The sequence below is a fragment of the Bos indicus x Bos taurus genome, chromosome 24, assembly GCF_003369695.1.
Source record: "Bos indicus x Bos taurus breed Angus x Brahman F1 hybrid chromosome 24, Bos_hybrid_MaternalHap_v2.0, whole genome shotgun sequence".
Lineage (NCBI taxonomy): Eukaryota > Metazoa > Chordata > Mammalia > Artiodactyla > Bovidae > Bos > Bos indicus x Bos taurus.
The window spans coordinates 3,890,184-3,906,045 of NC_040099.1; the positions used below are offsets into that span (position 1 = coordinate 3,890,184).

A 15,862-nucleotide genomic window follows, 5' to 3' on the forward strand; every position below is an offset into this window, starting at 1 on the left:
ATTAAGGAATCAGTTAAAAATAGTTTAAATGGTACTGAATTGCTTACCATTAAAAAGAAAAGGGATTTGGAATTTTGATAACAGTCAAGCTTTTACATTTTTATTCTTATAACTTGATAAGAGGAAAATGCAAGGGAATGCAGTTAAATAATACACATCACAAAGAATTAAAAGCTGACTGCCTTACTGAAGAATAAAAAATCCTAATTTGTGAAAAGGGTTTGATAGATTCATGGGCTATCATCTTGCACAGGCAATAATCTAATATATAATGTAAATGACTATATATATATCAGAACTAAAAAAATATATCAATACAAATATGATTAAAAAATATGACAGCAGAAAAACTAAGGAACCCAGGGGTGCTATGTGCTCAGTCGCTAACTGGCTGTGTGACCCCACAGACTGTGGTCCTCCAGGCTCCTCTGTCCATGAATTTTCCAGGCAAGAACACTAGAGTGGGTTGCCATTTCCTACTTCAGGGGATTTCCCAAACCCAGGGGCTGAATCCATGCTTCTTGGGTCTCTTGCATTGGCAGACAGATTCTTCACCAACTGTGCCACCTGGGCTAAGGAAATTAGGAAAAGTACCACGCAATCACTTAATACTTAATGTCCCCTGAAAAGAGATCACCATCTGACTCTTACCTTTGGAAAAGGCATAAACATTTACTAAATTTAAAGTTCAGGCTTCTCAGGGGAGAATATGGAACAACCAAGCCTAACTCCTAGTCTCCACTCAGTGCCTGACCTGGCCACAGCCGGGCCCCCAGGGGGCATCTGTGCGCGCACGCACACACACACACACACACACACAGTGAGCACAGTTCCAATCTGAGGCGTCATGTGGAGGCTGTCCCTTGGAATTTTTGAGAAAAAGATCTTCTTTGTCAGTATGATCAGCGGAGCTCCGGCATACCTCCTTTGCCCTCTCCTTCATCTCCTCTTCTCTGTCTTCCCTCCTTCCGGGTTATTTTAAAGTATTCTAAGATATAACCACCCAAGTCTAACTGAAGGTCACCTGAACTGCGCACATACAGTGTGTTTAATTCCTTCTCAAGGTGCAGTGAGTGAACACCAAGCTTATTCATGGATAAGAGAGATGGGAGAAATACAATAGCTAAAACCGTAAAGCTCAAATAAAGGTCATTTTTGAGATGAAGCACATTTCACTTAATAAAAAAACTGTAATGTAAAATGACAGAAAAATTCTGGCCACTCGCAATTTGACGTCAATGTTGGAGGATTAATGTGATTGTAAAAATCTCATCATAGTAGATCTACAATGGACCTAAATGAACCTCCTTAGAAATTTAGGGTTAAGGGAATCCTGTTTTTTAAAAAGTACACAACTCATAGAAGAGCTTGAAGAACTTTCTCCAGCTGAACACAACCTCATCCCAATGTTAGAGATAAGAAACAGAACCACACCACTGCTTCTCATCCCAAGGAAAACAGACTCTGGTTTCTAACACCACAGAATACTCTTTGTTGTTTTAATATTTAATGAAAAATGAAATCATACAGAATATGCTCCTTTTTGTTTGGCTAACTTCATCCAAAGATACGACTGTGAGATTTATTCATGCTGTGAATGTAATTCAATCATTCTCATTGCTGTAAAGTACTCCATTGGGTAAACTCGCAAACCTTTCTACACTCTACCTGGTGGACGTTTCAGTAGTTTGGGGTTTTGACTATGATGAGTACATTGATAAATATATTAAGTATAAATAATAAAGTAAAAGAATATTTCAAGTTAAAGATTAAAGTTGTGACAGCAGAAACAAAATGCAGCTACATGCTGTTTATAAGGAAGCTGGTATAGTTAATATGAAATACAGAATGATGGCAAGAAGTGTTACTACAGATAAAAAGGAACATTCACAGTGACAACAGTGATAGAGAACTACGTATTTTTTCTTTATCACGGGTGGGTATGTGTAGAAAACAAACTTAAAGTTCCAAGTGCCCAGTGATTTATCTTTAAAGTATGTAAAATCAAAATTAACAGAAAAACAGACACCCCACAATCATGGTGGGCAGCTTTTACCTCTCTTAACACAGTTGATTGGGTTAGCATTGAAAAAATCAGTAAGAAAGAGACAACCTGAGCAATACAGTTAACAAATGAGGTAAGTGATATACAAGAAACACAATACAGCACCGAACAACACAAAACTTCCTAGTATCTCAAACATTTACCAAAACCTACCAAATCCTAGGCATAAAGAAAGTATAAACAAATTTCAAAGGATTAAAATAATTCAGACTCTGTGCTGTGAGCACAGCAGATATAAGCTAGAAATCAGTTTTATTACTATTTCAATAGTTAACAAAAAGATAATTAGAAGATCCCTAAATGCCTTGGATTTCTAAACAATCCACTTTTATTCAAAAAATAAATAGCCACTTGTATCTTGTTAGTCAAAAAAGCTATAGCTGAAATTAAAGCTCACATACAGCCTTTAGTTCTTGGGAGTATGAAATGGTAAATTATATCAAAATCATTCTCCTAATTCCCCCCCAAAATTGAGAAAAAAGACAATTAATCATCAACAGAAGCAAACAGAGAAGAAGAAAGCTGGGCAAACATGGATGCCAAACATTATCATGTCCAACAGTTTACACACTGTACCACCTCTGTTAGATCTTATAAGAATGTGCTGCAGGCACTGTCATCCCCAGCTTACAGACTGAGACCCATACAGTTACAACAGGGTTTCCCAAGTCATTCAACAGGGGAATGAGGGCTGAAGCTCAACCTATCCTGCCCTGAGGGCCACGCGCACAGACACACGGGACACTGCAAGGCAGCTGGACGCTGCCCCGGAGGCCCCGCCGGCGGACGCACAACTGCAGGAAACACTCTACAGAACTGTTTGTTAAAAACAAACAAACAAACAAAACCCAAGAGCTCATTTAACATACACACTTCCAAATAGCATCTCAACAAAAATTTAAAATACCCCAATGACATTATATACAATATTTTCTGTTGCCGGTGTTTAATGTTTTCCTTCTCACGGGGCCACGAGATGTTTGAGCCACATGGGAGAGCCAAGGCAGATCGCAAGTGCATTTGTTTACTTGTTTTGAGTGGTTAAAAAGAACTGCTTCATATGCGTCACTGAACTTTGGATCACAGAATTCTCAACAGATCAGTAGTCCTGACAGCAGAGAAGGCAGCTGCCAGTCGCCATCAGGTCAGGGCCATAAACCACTCTGAGGAGTCCAGGCCACCTCTGGACCTTCCCGGGAACCATCCATCATAGATTTACCCCAAGTGCTGCTAATCCTTCACCAGACAGCCTGGGAGGAGAGGAGCCCCAGCTGCTTCAGTATCTCCCCTTCACATCGAGGAAGGCGCCTCCCACATACTCAGGAAGGGCTTACAGATGACTTAGAACTACAAGGTTAACAAGTCAGTCTAAAAACTCTGCCCTTTAAAAGTTTTCTCTGAACTGAGCTAAGTTTATCAAAGCAAATGTATTACTGAAGAGGGATACTGCCCTGCACAGGGTGGAATAAACAGCCCAAGGAATTCATTTGTAAAAATACTGAGGAACGTTATTATTAATTATGGAGAGAAAGGTTCTAACAGAGACACAGAAACACAAACAGAAACCTAGGATTCTATGCATAAGAGCATACACACATAAACAAACCAACTAGAATAAGTGTTCTAAGTAAATTTTTATACAAATGATATCTCAAAAGGAATACTGCATGACTAGGGCAGCAGTGGCATGAGCAAAAGCAACGTGTTTCTTTGGTTTGCAATTAGCTTCCTCCCCCTTTCTTTGCTGTTTACTTCATCTAACAAGTTAGAGATACCTTATTTTAGGAAAATGACCTAGTTTCAATGCCTAATTGGTACAATGGAAGAAAGAGACAGAATACATCAATATTGCATCTTGAGAAGCAGGCATTGGAAACTACCTTGAAAATGCTACACTGCTGACAACCCACCATCAATTCAGATGGTGTCACCTGGCCATTTCTTGAAGTCCCAGCTTTTAGGCAACGTTTTCTGACATCTGCATTGTCATGCATCCATAACAGTAAAGAACCCACGGGTACTGATGGCCAGAAGATATTTCAATTTGACTTTATCTGTTTTTGTGAACTAAAACTGATAATCTGTCTAGTTCAAAAGCTTTTCAGTAACAACCTCACCAAAAAGAAAAGAGTATTGACCCCGTTTTTCTTTTTCAAACACAGACCTGGGTACAGCAGAGATGACTAAATAGGACACTTCACTGTGACTTAAAAGAGTCGATCATACGAGCATAGAGAAATCTGAAAGAACGTATCAGCGGAAAACAAATAACAACGTTATATGCAATGTCAAATGTATCAGGACTGTTATTCTAACCCATGGAGCTCTCTCTCCTTCACGCAGACGTTCTGTGAGCACACGTCACTGACACATTTTGCAAGGGCAGCGCTGCCCTCGGTGGGATTCCCACGACTTTCAGGCACTAGTGTCACGGGCCAGCAGCAGCAGCAGCACGCACAATCCTTTGCACTGTGCCTGCTAAGAGCTTCATAGCCAATTATCTTTTTAAATTCTCACAGTGGCCCTTTACACAGATACCACCACGTCGATTTACGTCCGAGAAATAAACCTGCAGTGATGCGGTAAGCCTGCCTGTAACCCACCCAGCCAGGAAGGGGAGGAGAGTTTAAGTACAGCTCCAACAGCTCCGAAGTACCTGCTGGAAACATCCCTGATCACCTCGCATTATTTAAATCCAGTCCTGTCTGGGCTCTGGTTAGGAGCTTCCTCTAGACGTCCTGTAGGGGATGCATCCTTAACAGGCCCCACCCTCGCCACCCGTCCCCTGGCTGCCCACACAGAACTCACACCCAGGCCCTCTGGTTCTCTGAATGCCAGGCTGGGCTGCAGGCATGCCTGTGCCTAACCTGCATTGGGGCTGCGTTGCTGCTCCTCCCGCAGCACCTGATGGCCACTCCAATGAGGCAGGGGCGATCTCAGCAGCCCCTGCCACCACCGCTGCCTGCACCCTGCGCGACAGTCCTTGCTGATGCCTGGGATGCAGGGCGCCCTGTTGCCCCTCCCGGGTTCTCCTGTTTTCCTCACTCACACGCTTCCCCTTCCAGTACTTACTGGAAAACCATGGGGCAAGGAACTGGGCATAACAATTCAAATCACAAACATTTGTTGAAAATGTTAAAAACCTTATCATCAGGCAAAATATGAAGCTCAGACACCCACAACAGTCCAACTGCGTTTGGAATATTTGCTCTTAACAACTGTGGGGAGATTATTTCACCATATTTGCTCCTGATGGAATAGAATGGAAAAGACCTGCTTTCACAGTCAAGGGGACAAGAGCAAGTGTACTTTTTTATCAGTCTTGAAGCGGATACTGTCACACATGCTGCCATGTTTAGATAACTGCTAATGCACAAACAGCCTGACAGCCCCTGCGACGAGCGAAGCGTTTCACACAGCAGCTTTCGTTTCCTACCTGCGTGCAGGTAGGCCAGGTCCGGGTTCTCGATGTCCGGATGCTGTTCTTTCAGGTGGTTCCGGAACTCCACGGGGATGTTGGTGCCATAGTCACACTTGGGGCAGTTGTACATCTTGACGCCTTCGTGTTTGCCCGTGTGGAGGATGTGTTTGCGGATGTTTTCAGCGCAATTTGACCTATGAAGTAAGAAAGCAGAGTAAGTGGAAGTAAGGTCACATCACTAACGTCGGACCACAAACCAGGATGTCAGCGACCCTCACACAGGCCTCGGCAGTGTCAGGTACTGTGCTAAGTGGCTAATCCAGGAGGCGGGAACACTCATCTCCTGGGTGCTAATCTCCAGGCTGCTCTTTTATCTGAGCGATTCATTTCTATGCAGAACCGGAAACACAAAGCCCCAAGTTCTAGGATTTTAATACAAATTATTCAGGTACCACTTGAGGGCAGTGAAGGAGTTTCCTTAATCCCAAGAACACACCTTTCACCATGAGGAGCCGTGCAAAGGGAAGGCCTGCCACTCCCGCTGAACTGGAGCACCAAGGAAACAAAGGCGCCTGGGCTTCTAGTTCTGTCACGAGAGCAGCTCCTAAGTCAAGCTCTCAAACCATCTGAAGACAGAAACGTAGCTGCAAGCAGCCCCTCACCTCACATCTAGGCAACGTGCTAAGTGCCAGTCAGGTTTCTGCACGGGTGCAGGTTTCCAAGAGGGATGGGCTGAATAAAGAGTGGAGGACCCGAGTCCTTTACATGAAATTGTCGCTGACAGTGGGCTCCTCTCCCACTGCTTTCCTGTGGATGCAGAAGTGCCAGGCCTGAGATGACCAGAACCTCTGGCACAGGCGGCGGCTGCTGAGGCAGAGTGTTTGTTCCGTCTGCTCCTGTCCCTCCCAGCACGGGTCAGCGACTGAGCCCAGACCCGTCCACACACACACCGCTGCCTCCCCTCTGTCTCTGTTGTTGTTAGAACATCACCAGAAAGTGCCCGACACAGATTCAAGCAGGTTGTGTGTGTGTGTGTGTGTGTGTGCCCGACACAGATTCAAGCAGGTGTGTGTGTGTGTGTGCCCGACACAGATTCAAGCAGGTGTGTGTGTGTGTGTGTGTGTGTGTGCCCGACAGAGATTCAAGCAGGTGTGTGTGTGTGTGTGCCCGACACAGATTCAAGCAGGTGTGTGTGTGTGTGTGTGTGTGTGTGTGTGCCCGACACAGATTCAAGCAGGTGTGTGTGTGTGTGTGTGTGTGTGTGCCCGACACAGATTCAAGCAGGTGTGTGTGTGTGACGGCTTCAGCTTTCCGACAGAGTGAAATGAAATTCCAAAGAAAGCACTGCGTTTATCAGTCTTTCCTGCCAGTCCTGCTGAAGGACAAAATCCTGTAGGCTGATTTGAAGAAAATAAACTTAGGACACTGTAGGGAGTTAGCAAACACATCTTACAACACACAGATGACGGAAGGCTGCACACGGAGGCCGTCTGTGGCTCGCACGGCCCCGCACTGCTAAACGGAATCATGCGTGTGTGTAACACATAACTGCACCTGGGGACGCACCTGGGGGAGCTGGGGAAGAATGCATATGTGGTTACCATCCCCAACTTTACAGGAGCTCTGCACCAAGATGGTAACACAGAAGGCCATCTGAAGGCAGGTGAAAGAAACGCTCACCCTGTGATGATGGAAAGGAAGAGGGCCAGGTGTGGATTCCCCAGCTGGGGGGTGAGCCGTGCCGAATCCCTGCCTGAGTCTGCAGATCACCTCCCATGTGCTTTCCATGGCAGCACAGACAGTCCTAAATTCACAATGTTTGCTGACATTGGGGAGTGAGCACAAGTCTGCTACTGTACTTAATTAGGACTGCTGATTCTCTGGTGCCACCTACATTCTCCCTTTATGGAGAAGCAAGGCATTAAGAGCCATCAAGGACAATCGCTGGTCAGGGAAGGAAAATTACCAAAATACACACATTTCAGGGTACAGTACCCACTTAAATGGGGGACAGTATAAGCAATGATACTTAATCTTTGATGAAGGAAGGAAGAGATGACTTTGAAAGGAGAGTATTTTGTTTTTGAGACATGTGTATCTTGGATACAAATAAACCAGTATCTCCTAGAACATCAACCACATGTGGAATCTAGCAATTAGGGGACTATTAATGAAGCAAGTAAAAGTGGAGAGGGAGGGTTAAAAAGGAGAGAAGCTTCTTTTATCTAAAAATATATAATAAAACAAAGGAGATGTGGTGTGGGACTTGGTGTTTTAGGTTAAGGATCATTTTATACATATATTTTATACCTATTTACTTTTACTTGTGATATACATACTACTCGTATACTTGATTTTATGTAAATAATAAATACGTGTGTGTATATAATCTATATTATACACACATCTAAGAAACATTAAATATATGCAAATGAGAAGAAAATACAGTCAATGTCTATCTGCAATTGAAAAAGGTATATTTCATGGATAATGGCATATTTGTGTGCTATCATCTGTTCTGATGTCATACAACACAAATTTTTTTTTAAATATTGAGATAAAAAGGAACAACTCTGAAATCAAACTATTACAGTCCAAGCCTAAAAAGCAGAAGCTCTAACATATTGTATTAACATCATTTACAGCACCTACAGAGTCCAGCAGACTGCAGTCCCACACTGGAGACTACCCTGAGACAGACAGCTGACTGTGTAGCAATGGTGCAACATTCAGTTGACAATCAGTAGGCTAGATAACGTCAGCCAAGCAGTTCTGAATGATACTCAGCCCCCCAGATGAGGTTTTTTCCCCAAATACTAAGAGAACTTCCAACTAGTAATAAGAATGGTAAATTGAAGAGGGACTAATGAAGAACAGGTCAGGCAGGGGAAGTAAGGATGGTCTGAAACATTATATCAAACAAGGTCCAACCTTGGTTTGCCAGGAAATAATAGCAGTGACATGAAGAGGGCATTCAATTATTAGGAATCAGCGACTGAATGTATTTTTAGTTTGACACTGATTCTTAAGGTAAAGAGTATATTTTTGCCTCATGTTCCTAGACTGCAAGATTTAATATTACTAAGATGGCAATACTCCTCAAATTGATGTATAGATTCAGTACAATCCTATCAAAATCTCAGCTGGATTTCTTACCAAAGTTGAAATACTGATCCTAAAGTTCATATGGAAATGCACAGAACCTAAAAGACTCGATACAATTTCACAAAGAACTATGTTGGAGAACTCATGCTTTCTGATTACAAAACTTTCTATGAAGCAGTAGTAATCAGAACAGTGAGGTGCAAGAGAAAGAACAGATGGAGCAGTGCCCAGCGGGAGGTGTGTGTGTGGGGGGGGCCATGGTTCCATGGGAGGTGAGATGGCTCAGTGCGATGCTGTAGGCTCCTCATGGGGAACAGGTGCTCAGGCCGGACTTACTGGGCCCACGAGTGCAAGCACTGAGTTTATGGGGAAGGCAGTGTAAAGTCTGAGGACATTTCAAATGAATTTTGAAATACAATATGTTGAAAGTCTCGAGGCAGCTCTCTCTATATATAAGTATGGCCTTGGCTGGGCAATTAGTAAAAGGACCAGAGATGGGAGCTGATTGATTTTTGGGGCTTCTTAAAATATGTGATAAGGGAAATATCTTATTCAGTTCAGAGGCATTGCATTTTAAAATAATAAATCAATAAAATAACAAATGACAAAGTCTTCCAGAATACCACAAAACTATGTTACTGCTACACACTTGCTGCTTATTAACACAAAATAATAAGTTTATGTTATTTAACTTAATGAGAAGGAAGCTTAGAAAACAATTCTACTAACTATTTTTTTCTCTTTTGTTTCTGATACTATCTTTAGGATTTTCTATGTACAGATTCATGTCATCTGCAAATAGTGAGAGCTTTACTTCTGCAATCTGGATTCATTTCTTTTTCTTCTCTGACTGCTGTAGCTAGGACTTCCAGAACTATGTTGAATAACAGTGGTGAAAGTGGACACCCTTGTTTTGTTCCTGATCTTAAGGGGAACACTTTCAGTTTTTCACCATTGAGAATAATGTTTGCTGTAGGCTTCTTATTATATATGGCCTTTACTATGTTGAGGTAGGTTTGTTCTATGCCCATGTTTTGAAGATTTTTAATCATAAATGGGTGCTGAATTTTGTCAAAGGCTTTTTCTGCATTTATTGAGATTATCATATGGTTTTTTCCTTTCAATTTACTAAAATGGTGTGCCACATTGATTGATTTGTGTATATTGAAGAGTCCTTGCATCCCTGAAACACAGCCAACTTGATCATGGTGTATGAGCTTTTTGCTGTGTTGCTGAATTCTGTTTGCTAAAATTCTGTTGAGGATTTTTCCATCTACATCCATCAGTGATACTGGCCTGTAGTTTTCTTTTTTCTGTGTTGTCTTTGTCTGGTTTGGTATCAGGGTGACAGCGGCCTTGTAGAATGAGTTCGGAAGTGTTCCTCTGAAATTTTTTGAAAGAGTTGTAGAAGGATAGGATTTAGCTCTTCTCTAAATGTTTGACAGAATTCTCCTGTGAAGTCATCTGGTCCTGGGCTTTTGTTGTTTGGGAGAATTTAGATCACAGCTTCAATTTCAGTGCTTGTAATTGGGTTGTTCATAATTTCTATTTCTTCCTGTTCAGTCTTGGAAGTTCTTAAGAATCTGTCCATTTCTTCCAGGTTATCCATTTTATTGCCATATAATTGTTCATAATAGTCGCTTATATTCCTTTGTATTTCTGCATTGTCTGTTGTAACCTCTCCTTTTTCATTTCTAATTTTGTTGATTTGATTCTTCTGTTTTTCTTGATGGGTCTGGCTAAAGGTTTGTCAATTTTGTTTATCTTCAAGAACCAGTTGTATTAATCTTTACTATTGTTTCTTTCATTTCTTTTTTCATTTATTTCTGCTCAGATCTTTATGATTTCTTCCCTTCTACTAATTTTGGGGGCTTTTTGTTTTTCTTTTTCCAGTTGTTTTAGTGTAAAGTTAGGTTGTCTATTTGATGTTTCTCTTGTTTCTTGAGGTAGGATTGTACTGCTATAAACTTCCCTCTTAGAACTGCTTTAGCTGCATCCCAGAGGTATTGAGTTGTCGTGTCTTCATTGTCATTTGTTTTTAGAAATTTTTTGATTTCCCTTTTGATTTCCTCAGTAACCTGCTGGTTATTTAGAAATGTATTGTTTGATCTCCATGTGTTTGTGTTTCTTAGAGTTTTTTTTCTTGTAATTGATGTCTAGTCTCATAGCGTTGTGGTCAGAGAAGATGCTTGATATAATTTCAATTTTTTTTAATTTACTGAGTTTTGATTTGTGACCCAAGATGTGTCTATCCTAGAGAATGTTCCATGTGCACTTGAGAAAAAGGTGTATTCTTCTGCATTTGGAAGCAAGGTCCTGAAGATAACAATGAGATCCATCTCATCTAATGTATCATTTAAGACTTGTGTTTCCTTATTAATTTTCTGTTTTGATGATCTGTCCATTGGTGTGAGTGGGGTGTTAAAGTCTCCTACTATTATTGTGTTACTGTCAATTTCTCCTTTTATGTCTCTTATTGTTTGTCTTATGTATTGAGGTGCTCCTATGTTAGGGGCATAGATATTCACAATTGTTATGTCTTCCTCTTGGATTGATCCCTTGATCATTATGTAGTGTCCTTCTTTATCTCTTGTAATCTTCTTTAAGGTCTATTTTGTCTGATACGAACATTGCTACTCCAGCTTTCTTTTGCTTCCATTTGCATGCAATATATTTTTCCATCCTCTTTCAGTCTATATGTGTGTTTAAATCTGAAGTGGGTTTCTTGTAAACAGCATATATATGGGTCTTGTTTTTGTAACCATTCAGCCAGTCTGTGTCTTTAGATTGGAACATTTAATCCATTTACATTTCAAGTAATTATTGATATATATCTTCTTATTGCCATTTTTTTAATTGTTTGGGGTTGATTTTGTAGGTCTTTTTTCCTCCTGTATTTCTTGACTATAATAAGTCCTTTAACATTTGCTGGAAAGCTGGTTTGGTGGTACTGAATTCTCTTAACTTTTGCTTGTCTGAAAAGCTTTTGATTTCTCCATCAATTTTGAATGAGATCCTAGCCAGGTACAGTAATCTTGGTTGTAGATTTTTTCCCTTTCAGTACTTAAATATATCCTGCCATTCCCTTCTGGCCTGCAGAGTTTCTGCTGAAAAATCAGCTGTTAAATGTATGGGGTTTCCCTTGCATGTTACTTGTTGCTTTTCCCTCACTTCTTTTAATATTCTTTGTGTTTAGTCTTTGTTAGTTTGATTAGTATGTGTCTTGGTGTGTTTTTCCTTGGGTTTATCCTGTATGGGACTCTTTGTGCCTCTTGGAATTAATTGACCATTTTCTTTTCCACATTGGGGAAATTTTCAACTAGTCTCTTCAAAAATTTTCTCATACCCTTTCTTTTTCTCTTCTTCTTCTGGGACCCCCATAATTGGAATGTTGGTGCGATTGATATTGCCCAAGAGGTCTCTGAGACTATCCTCATATCCTCAGTTCTTTTCATTCTTTTTACTTGATTCTGTTCTTCAGAAGTTATTTCCACCATTTTATCTTCCAGCTCACTAATTCATTCTTCTTCTTCAGATATTTTGCTGTTGATTCCTTCTAGAGTATTTTTAATTTCAGTAATTGTGCTGTTTGTATGTTTTTTCTTTAATTCTTCTAGGTCTTTGTTAATTGATTCTTGCATTTTCTCCATTTTGTTTTTAAGGGTTTTGATCATCTTTACTATCATTATTCTGAATTCTTTTTCAGGTAGTTTGCCTATTTCCTCTTCATTTATTTGGACATCTGTGTTTCTAGTTTGTTCCTACATTTGTGTAGCGTATCTCTGCCTTTTCATTATTATTATTTTTTTAACTTATTGTGTTTGAGGTCTCATTTTCCCAGGCTTCAGGGTTGAATTCTTTCTTCCTTTTGATTTCTGCCCTCCAGTGGTTTGTGTAAGCTTTGGATAGGGTGAGATTTGTGCTGAGTTTTTTTGTTTGTTTGTTCATTTTTCCTCTGATGGGCAAGGCTGAGTGAGGTGGTAATCCTGTCTGCTGATGACTGGGTTTGTATTTTTGTTTTGTTTGTTGTTTAGAGGCATCCTGCACAGGGTGCTACTGGTAGTTGGGTGATGCCAGGTCTTGTATTCAAGCGGTTTCCTTTATGTAAGTTCTTACTATTTGATACTCTTTAGGGTTAGTTCTCTGGTAATCTAGGGTCTTAGAGTCAGTAATCCCACTCCAAAGGCTCAGGGCTTGATCTTTCAGGAGAAGTTCTGCAGTTAATAGTCACTCAGGAAACTTCTTTAATAAAAGGGATCAAGTCATTCAGCAGGGGAAACTGATGCTGAAAGCTGACACCTGTCCACATGTTGTCATCAGCAGAATCTGGTTTAGAGGTCCCAACTCCTGAGCAGGAAACTTCCCATCCAAGAGAGCAGAGGAGAGCATGGTTCATCCCAGGAGAGCTCCTATTTTTTCTCTTTTGATACATGTGATTTCAGTTATTAAAAAATTACTGTACCACTGAGGTTGTTGAACAAACCTACCTTCACATATTTCAAACATCAAACAGTCTAATAATGACAGACAGAGACAGTGAAGTCTCTTCCTACCACAGCCTAGATCACCACCCTCTTACCTTGGACCACAGACACAGAATCACTAACTGCCCATCAATCTTTTGGGAGAACTAACAATTTTTTTTCAATGCATAAACACACTATATCTGTTTCTCTCCCCTCTTCTTGTATGTAAATCTGCTGGCATAACACGTGTTGGCATCTTACTTTTTCCACCTAACAGCAGGGCATGGGGACCTCTCCACATGACTACGTAAGAGCACAGCATCCTTCCTGACATCTCCCTCCCCCCACCACCCTACCACTCCCTCCCTAGGCTTCGCCTCCTTTCCTTCGTTAATAGCTCCACAGAATTTCCTAGTAAGGACAGAGAATACTGCATTTAACTGATCCTTTACTGATGAGCATCTAGGTCATTTCTGATCATTCACTAATGTAAACAAGTTTGTGATGAATAGTCTAGTGTAAACAAGCTTGTGATGAATTCTCTTGTGAAACTTTCCCTTTCTCAGGATGCCAAGAGAATGTCACAATGCCAAGTGGAATTGCTTCAAATGTCAATGGGCATATGCTTTTGTAGTATTGATCAATGCTGCCAAATGGCCCTCCAGAGGAGGTGTAGCAATTCACACTTCTACCAACAATGTTTTAGAGAGCCTGTTTCTACACAGTCGTGCCAATGTAGTGTGTTGTGTTACCAAACTTCCAAGTTTTTGCCAATGTGGTGGGTGAAAAATGACAGCTAGAGGCGGGGTTCAATTTCCAACTTTTAACAGTTTTAATCTGCATTCCTCTTGTAATGAATAAAGTTGCTTCAAATATTGAAATTCCATGTGTATTCTGCTTCCTCTGTACCATTTTTCCTTATTTTTATGAGTTGTTTTCCTAAGGGTTGTTAGTCATTCTCTTATATATAAGGGAGGTAAACTCATTTGTCTATGACAGAAGTAGCAAATATCTCTTCCTTACTTTCAGTTAGGCTTTGTTTATAGTATCTTCGGTAAAGCAGAAATGTTTTATTTTGTTCATCTTTTGTCCTGTGGCCTCCTTACTTAGAGGTCATAAAGGGACTGTCCCAAATTGGCTCTAGTACTTGAATAGTTGCATTGTTCTACTAAGTATTAGAGTCCTTTCAAAATTCCCCTAGAGCATGGTGTAAGTTGTGGCTCCACACTGCTCGCCAGATCTCTCACTGACTTGAAGTGCTATCTCCATGAATATCTGATTTATTTGAAGCTAAGTCTGGATTTTCTGTCCCAGTCTGCTGGTCTGTCTTGCACGTGCTCATCCATTGACATGACCCAGGATGCACAGGACTCATGTCTGATAGAGCCCATCCACCTGTGTTGCTCTTTCTCCTCCCAGGTCACCACTTCTCCCCCAAGCCATCAGGTGAGCTGGCATGGTGGATATGGAGAGTTAACTGTGGAAGCAGAGAGACCTGAGCTGATAATAAAGTAATATCACTAAGACACAATCAGGTAGTTTCTGTGTATTTAACTAAGGTGTACTGGTAACATTATCTTAATATAGAAATGCAGAGAGAGCAGGTACAGATGTCACACACTAATGTAAACATGGATCCCAAAATTCCTTCCCCAAGAGAAGCCATGTGTCTGCCTTACCACTCCCAAACTTCTATGTATGAAATTCACCACTATCTTGGTCTCCTGTTAACAACTTGGCAAGTTATGTACATAACCTGACATTTAAAAATTCTGAAAGTTCTGCTTAAAGAAATACAGAATTTTTTTTTAAATACTTTGCCTCCCACACTTTCAGACCATGGGGTATTTTGTTGTTTTATGCTAATAATATACATGTCTCATAAGGTCATCATGAATTAAGGTAAATGACATTAAACAAGTTTAGAAAATACAGGAGGTGCTCAATTCACTGTTTATCACCATAACTAGTCTTTCTGTTGAAAGCAATAGAGTTCAACTCTCTGGATCATCATTAGCAATTTACTTACTATTACAAAAGGCAATTTCAATTTATTTAAAAAATAAACCCCGCAGTTATATAGGGTTGTATGCCTATATGTTTAGAAATGCACTTCCTCTTCCCTCTGTAGTTAAGTTTCTTTTGGAACAAGTGTATTATAAATGCATAATTATCTAAAGTTCAGTTGAAGGAGGTTTCCACTGTATCATTAAAACAGTAATCCACAATGAATAAAGAATAATCCCATGAAAGGCTTTATGTAAACAAAATTTAAGAAGTTTCTACATTTTTTAAACCAGCAGTATGTAACTCATAAATTCACCAGGTCTAAGAAACACTGTGGACTCTCTGAGGAAGAAGAAAACAGCGCTGTGAGTCCCTGCAGGCGGAGGGCAAGCCCAAGGCAGCTGCTCAGGCTTCCTGCATGATTGACCTAACATGGCCCAAGACACACAGCCCTCTGCCATGTAGGTCCCACTGAAGGACCCAGGAGGAAAGAGCCTGAGAATTTTAGATTACTAAACAGTTGTGCTGGTTAGACTGCTAGAGATACAAGAATAAAAAATTATATCCCTATGGCCAAAATGGGGTATTTTATCAACGATTTTCAGCAAACAGGTGAATGTCACTGGGAGTGTTGAACCTGATACATCACCAGGACAGAGAATACAAAGACCCATGTATACGAGGGATAAAGATGTCATTTCAGATCAATGAGGAAATGGTGGGTCACACAACAAATGGTGTTCAGTCAACTGCCTATCACATGAGGAAAGATAACTTACAGATTCTTGTGGTCTTACA

At 40.7% G+C, this 15,862-nt stretch overlaps 1 protein-coding gene across 2 annotated transcripts in view; it reads right to left on the minus strand.

Moving 5' to 3' along the window:
* ZNF407 (zinc finger protein 407) overlaps positions 1–15,862 on the minus strand; it is a 387,621-nt gene that overhangs the window by 120,561 nt on the left and 251,198 nt on the right. For both annotated transcript variants that reach the window (XM_027526301.1, XM_027526302.1), the window contains exon 8: positions 5,502–5,680. In XM_027526301.1, coding sequence (XP_027382102.1) covers positions 5,502–5,680 — 179 coding nt within the window. The remainder of the gene's footprint in view (positions 1–5,501; positions 5,681–15,862) is intronic.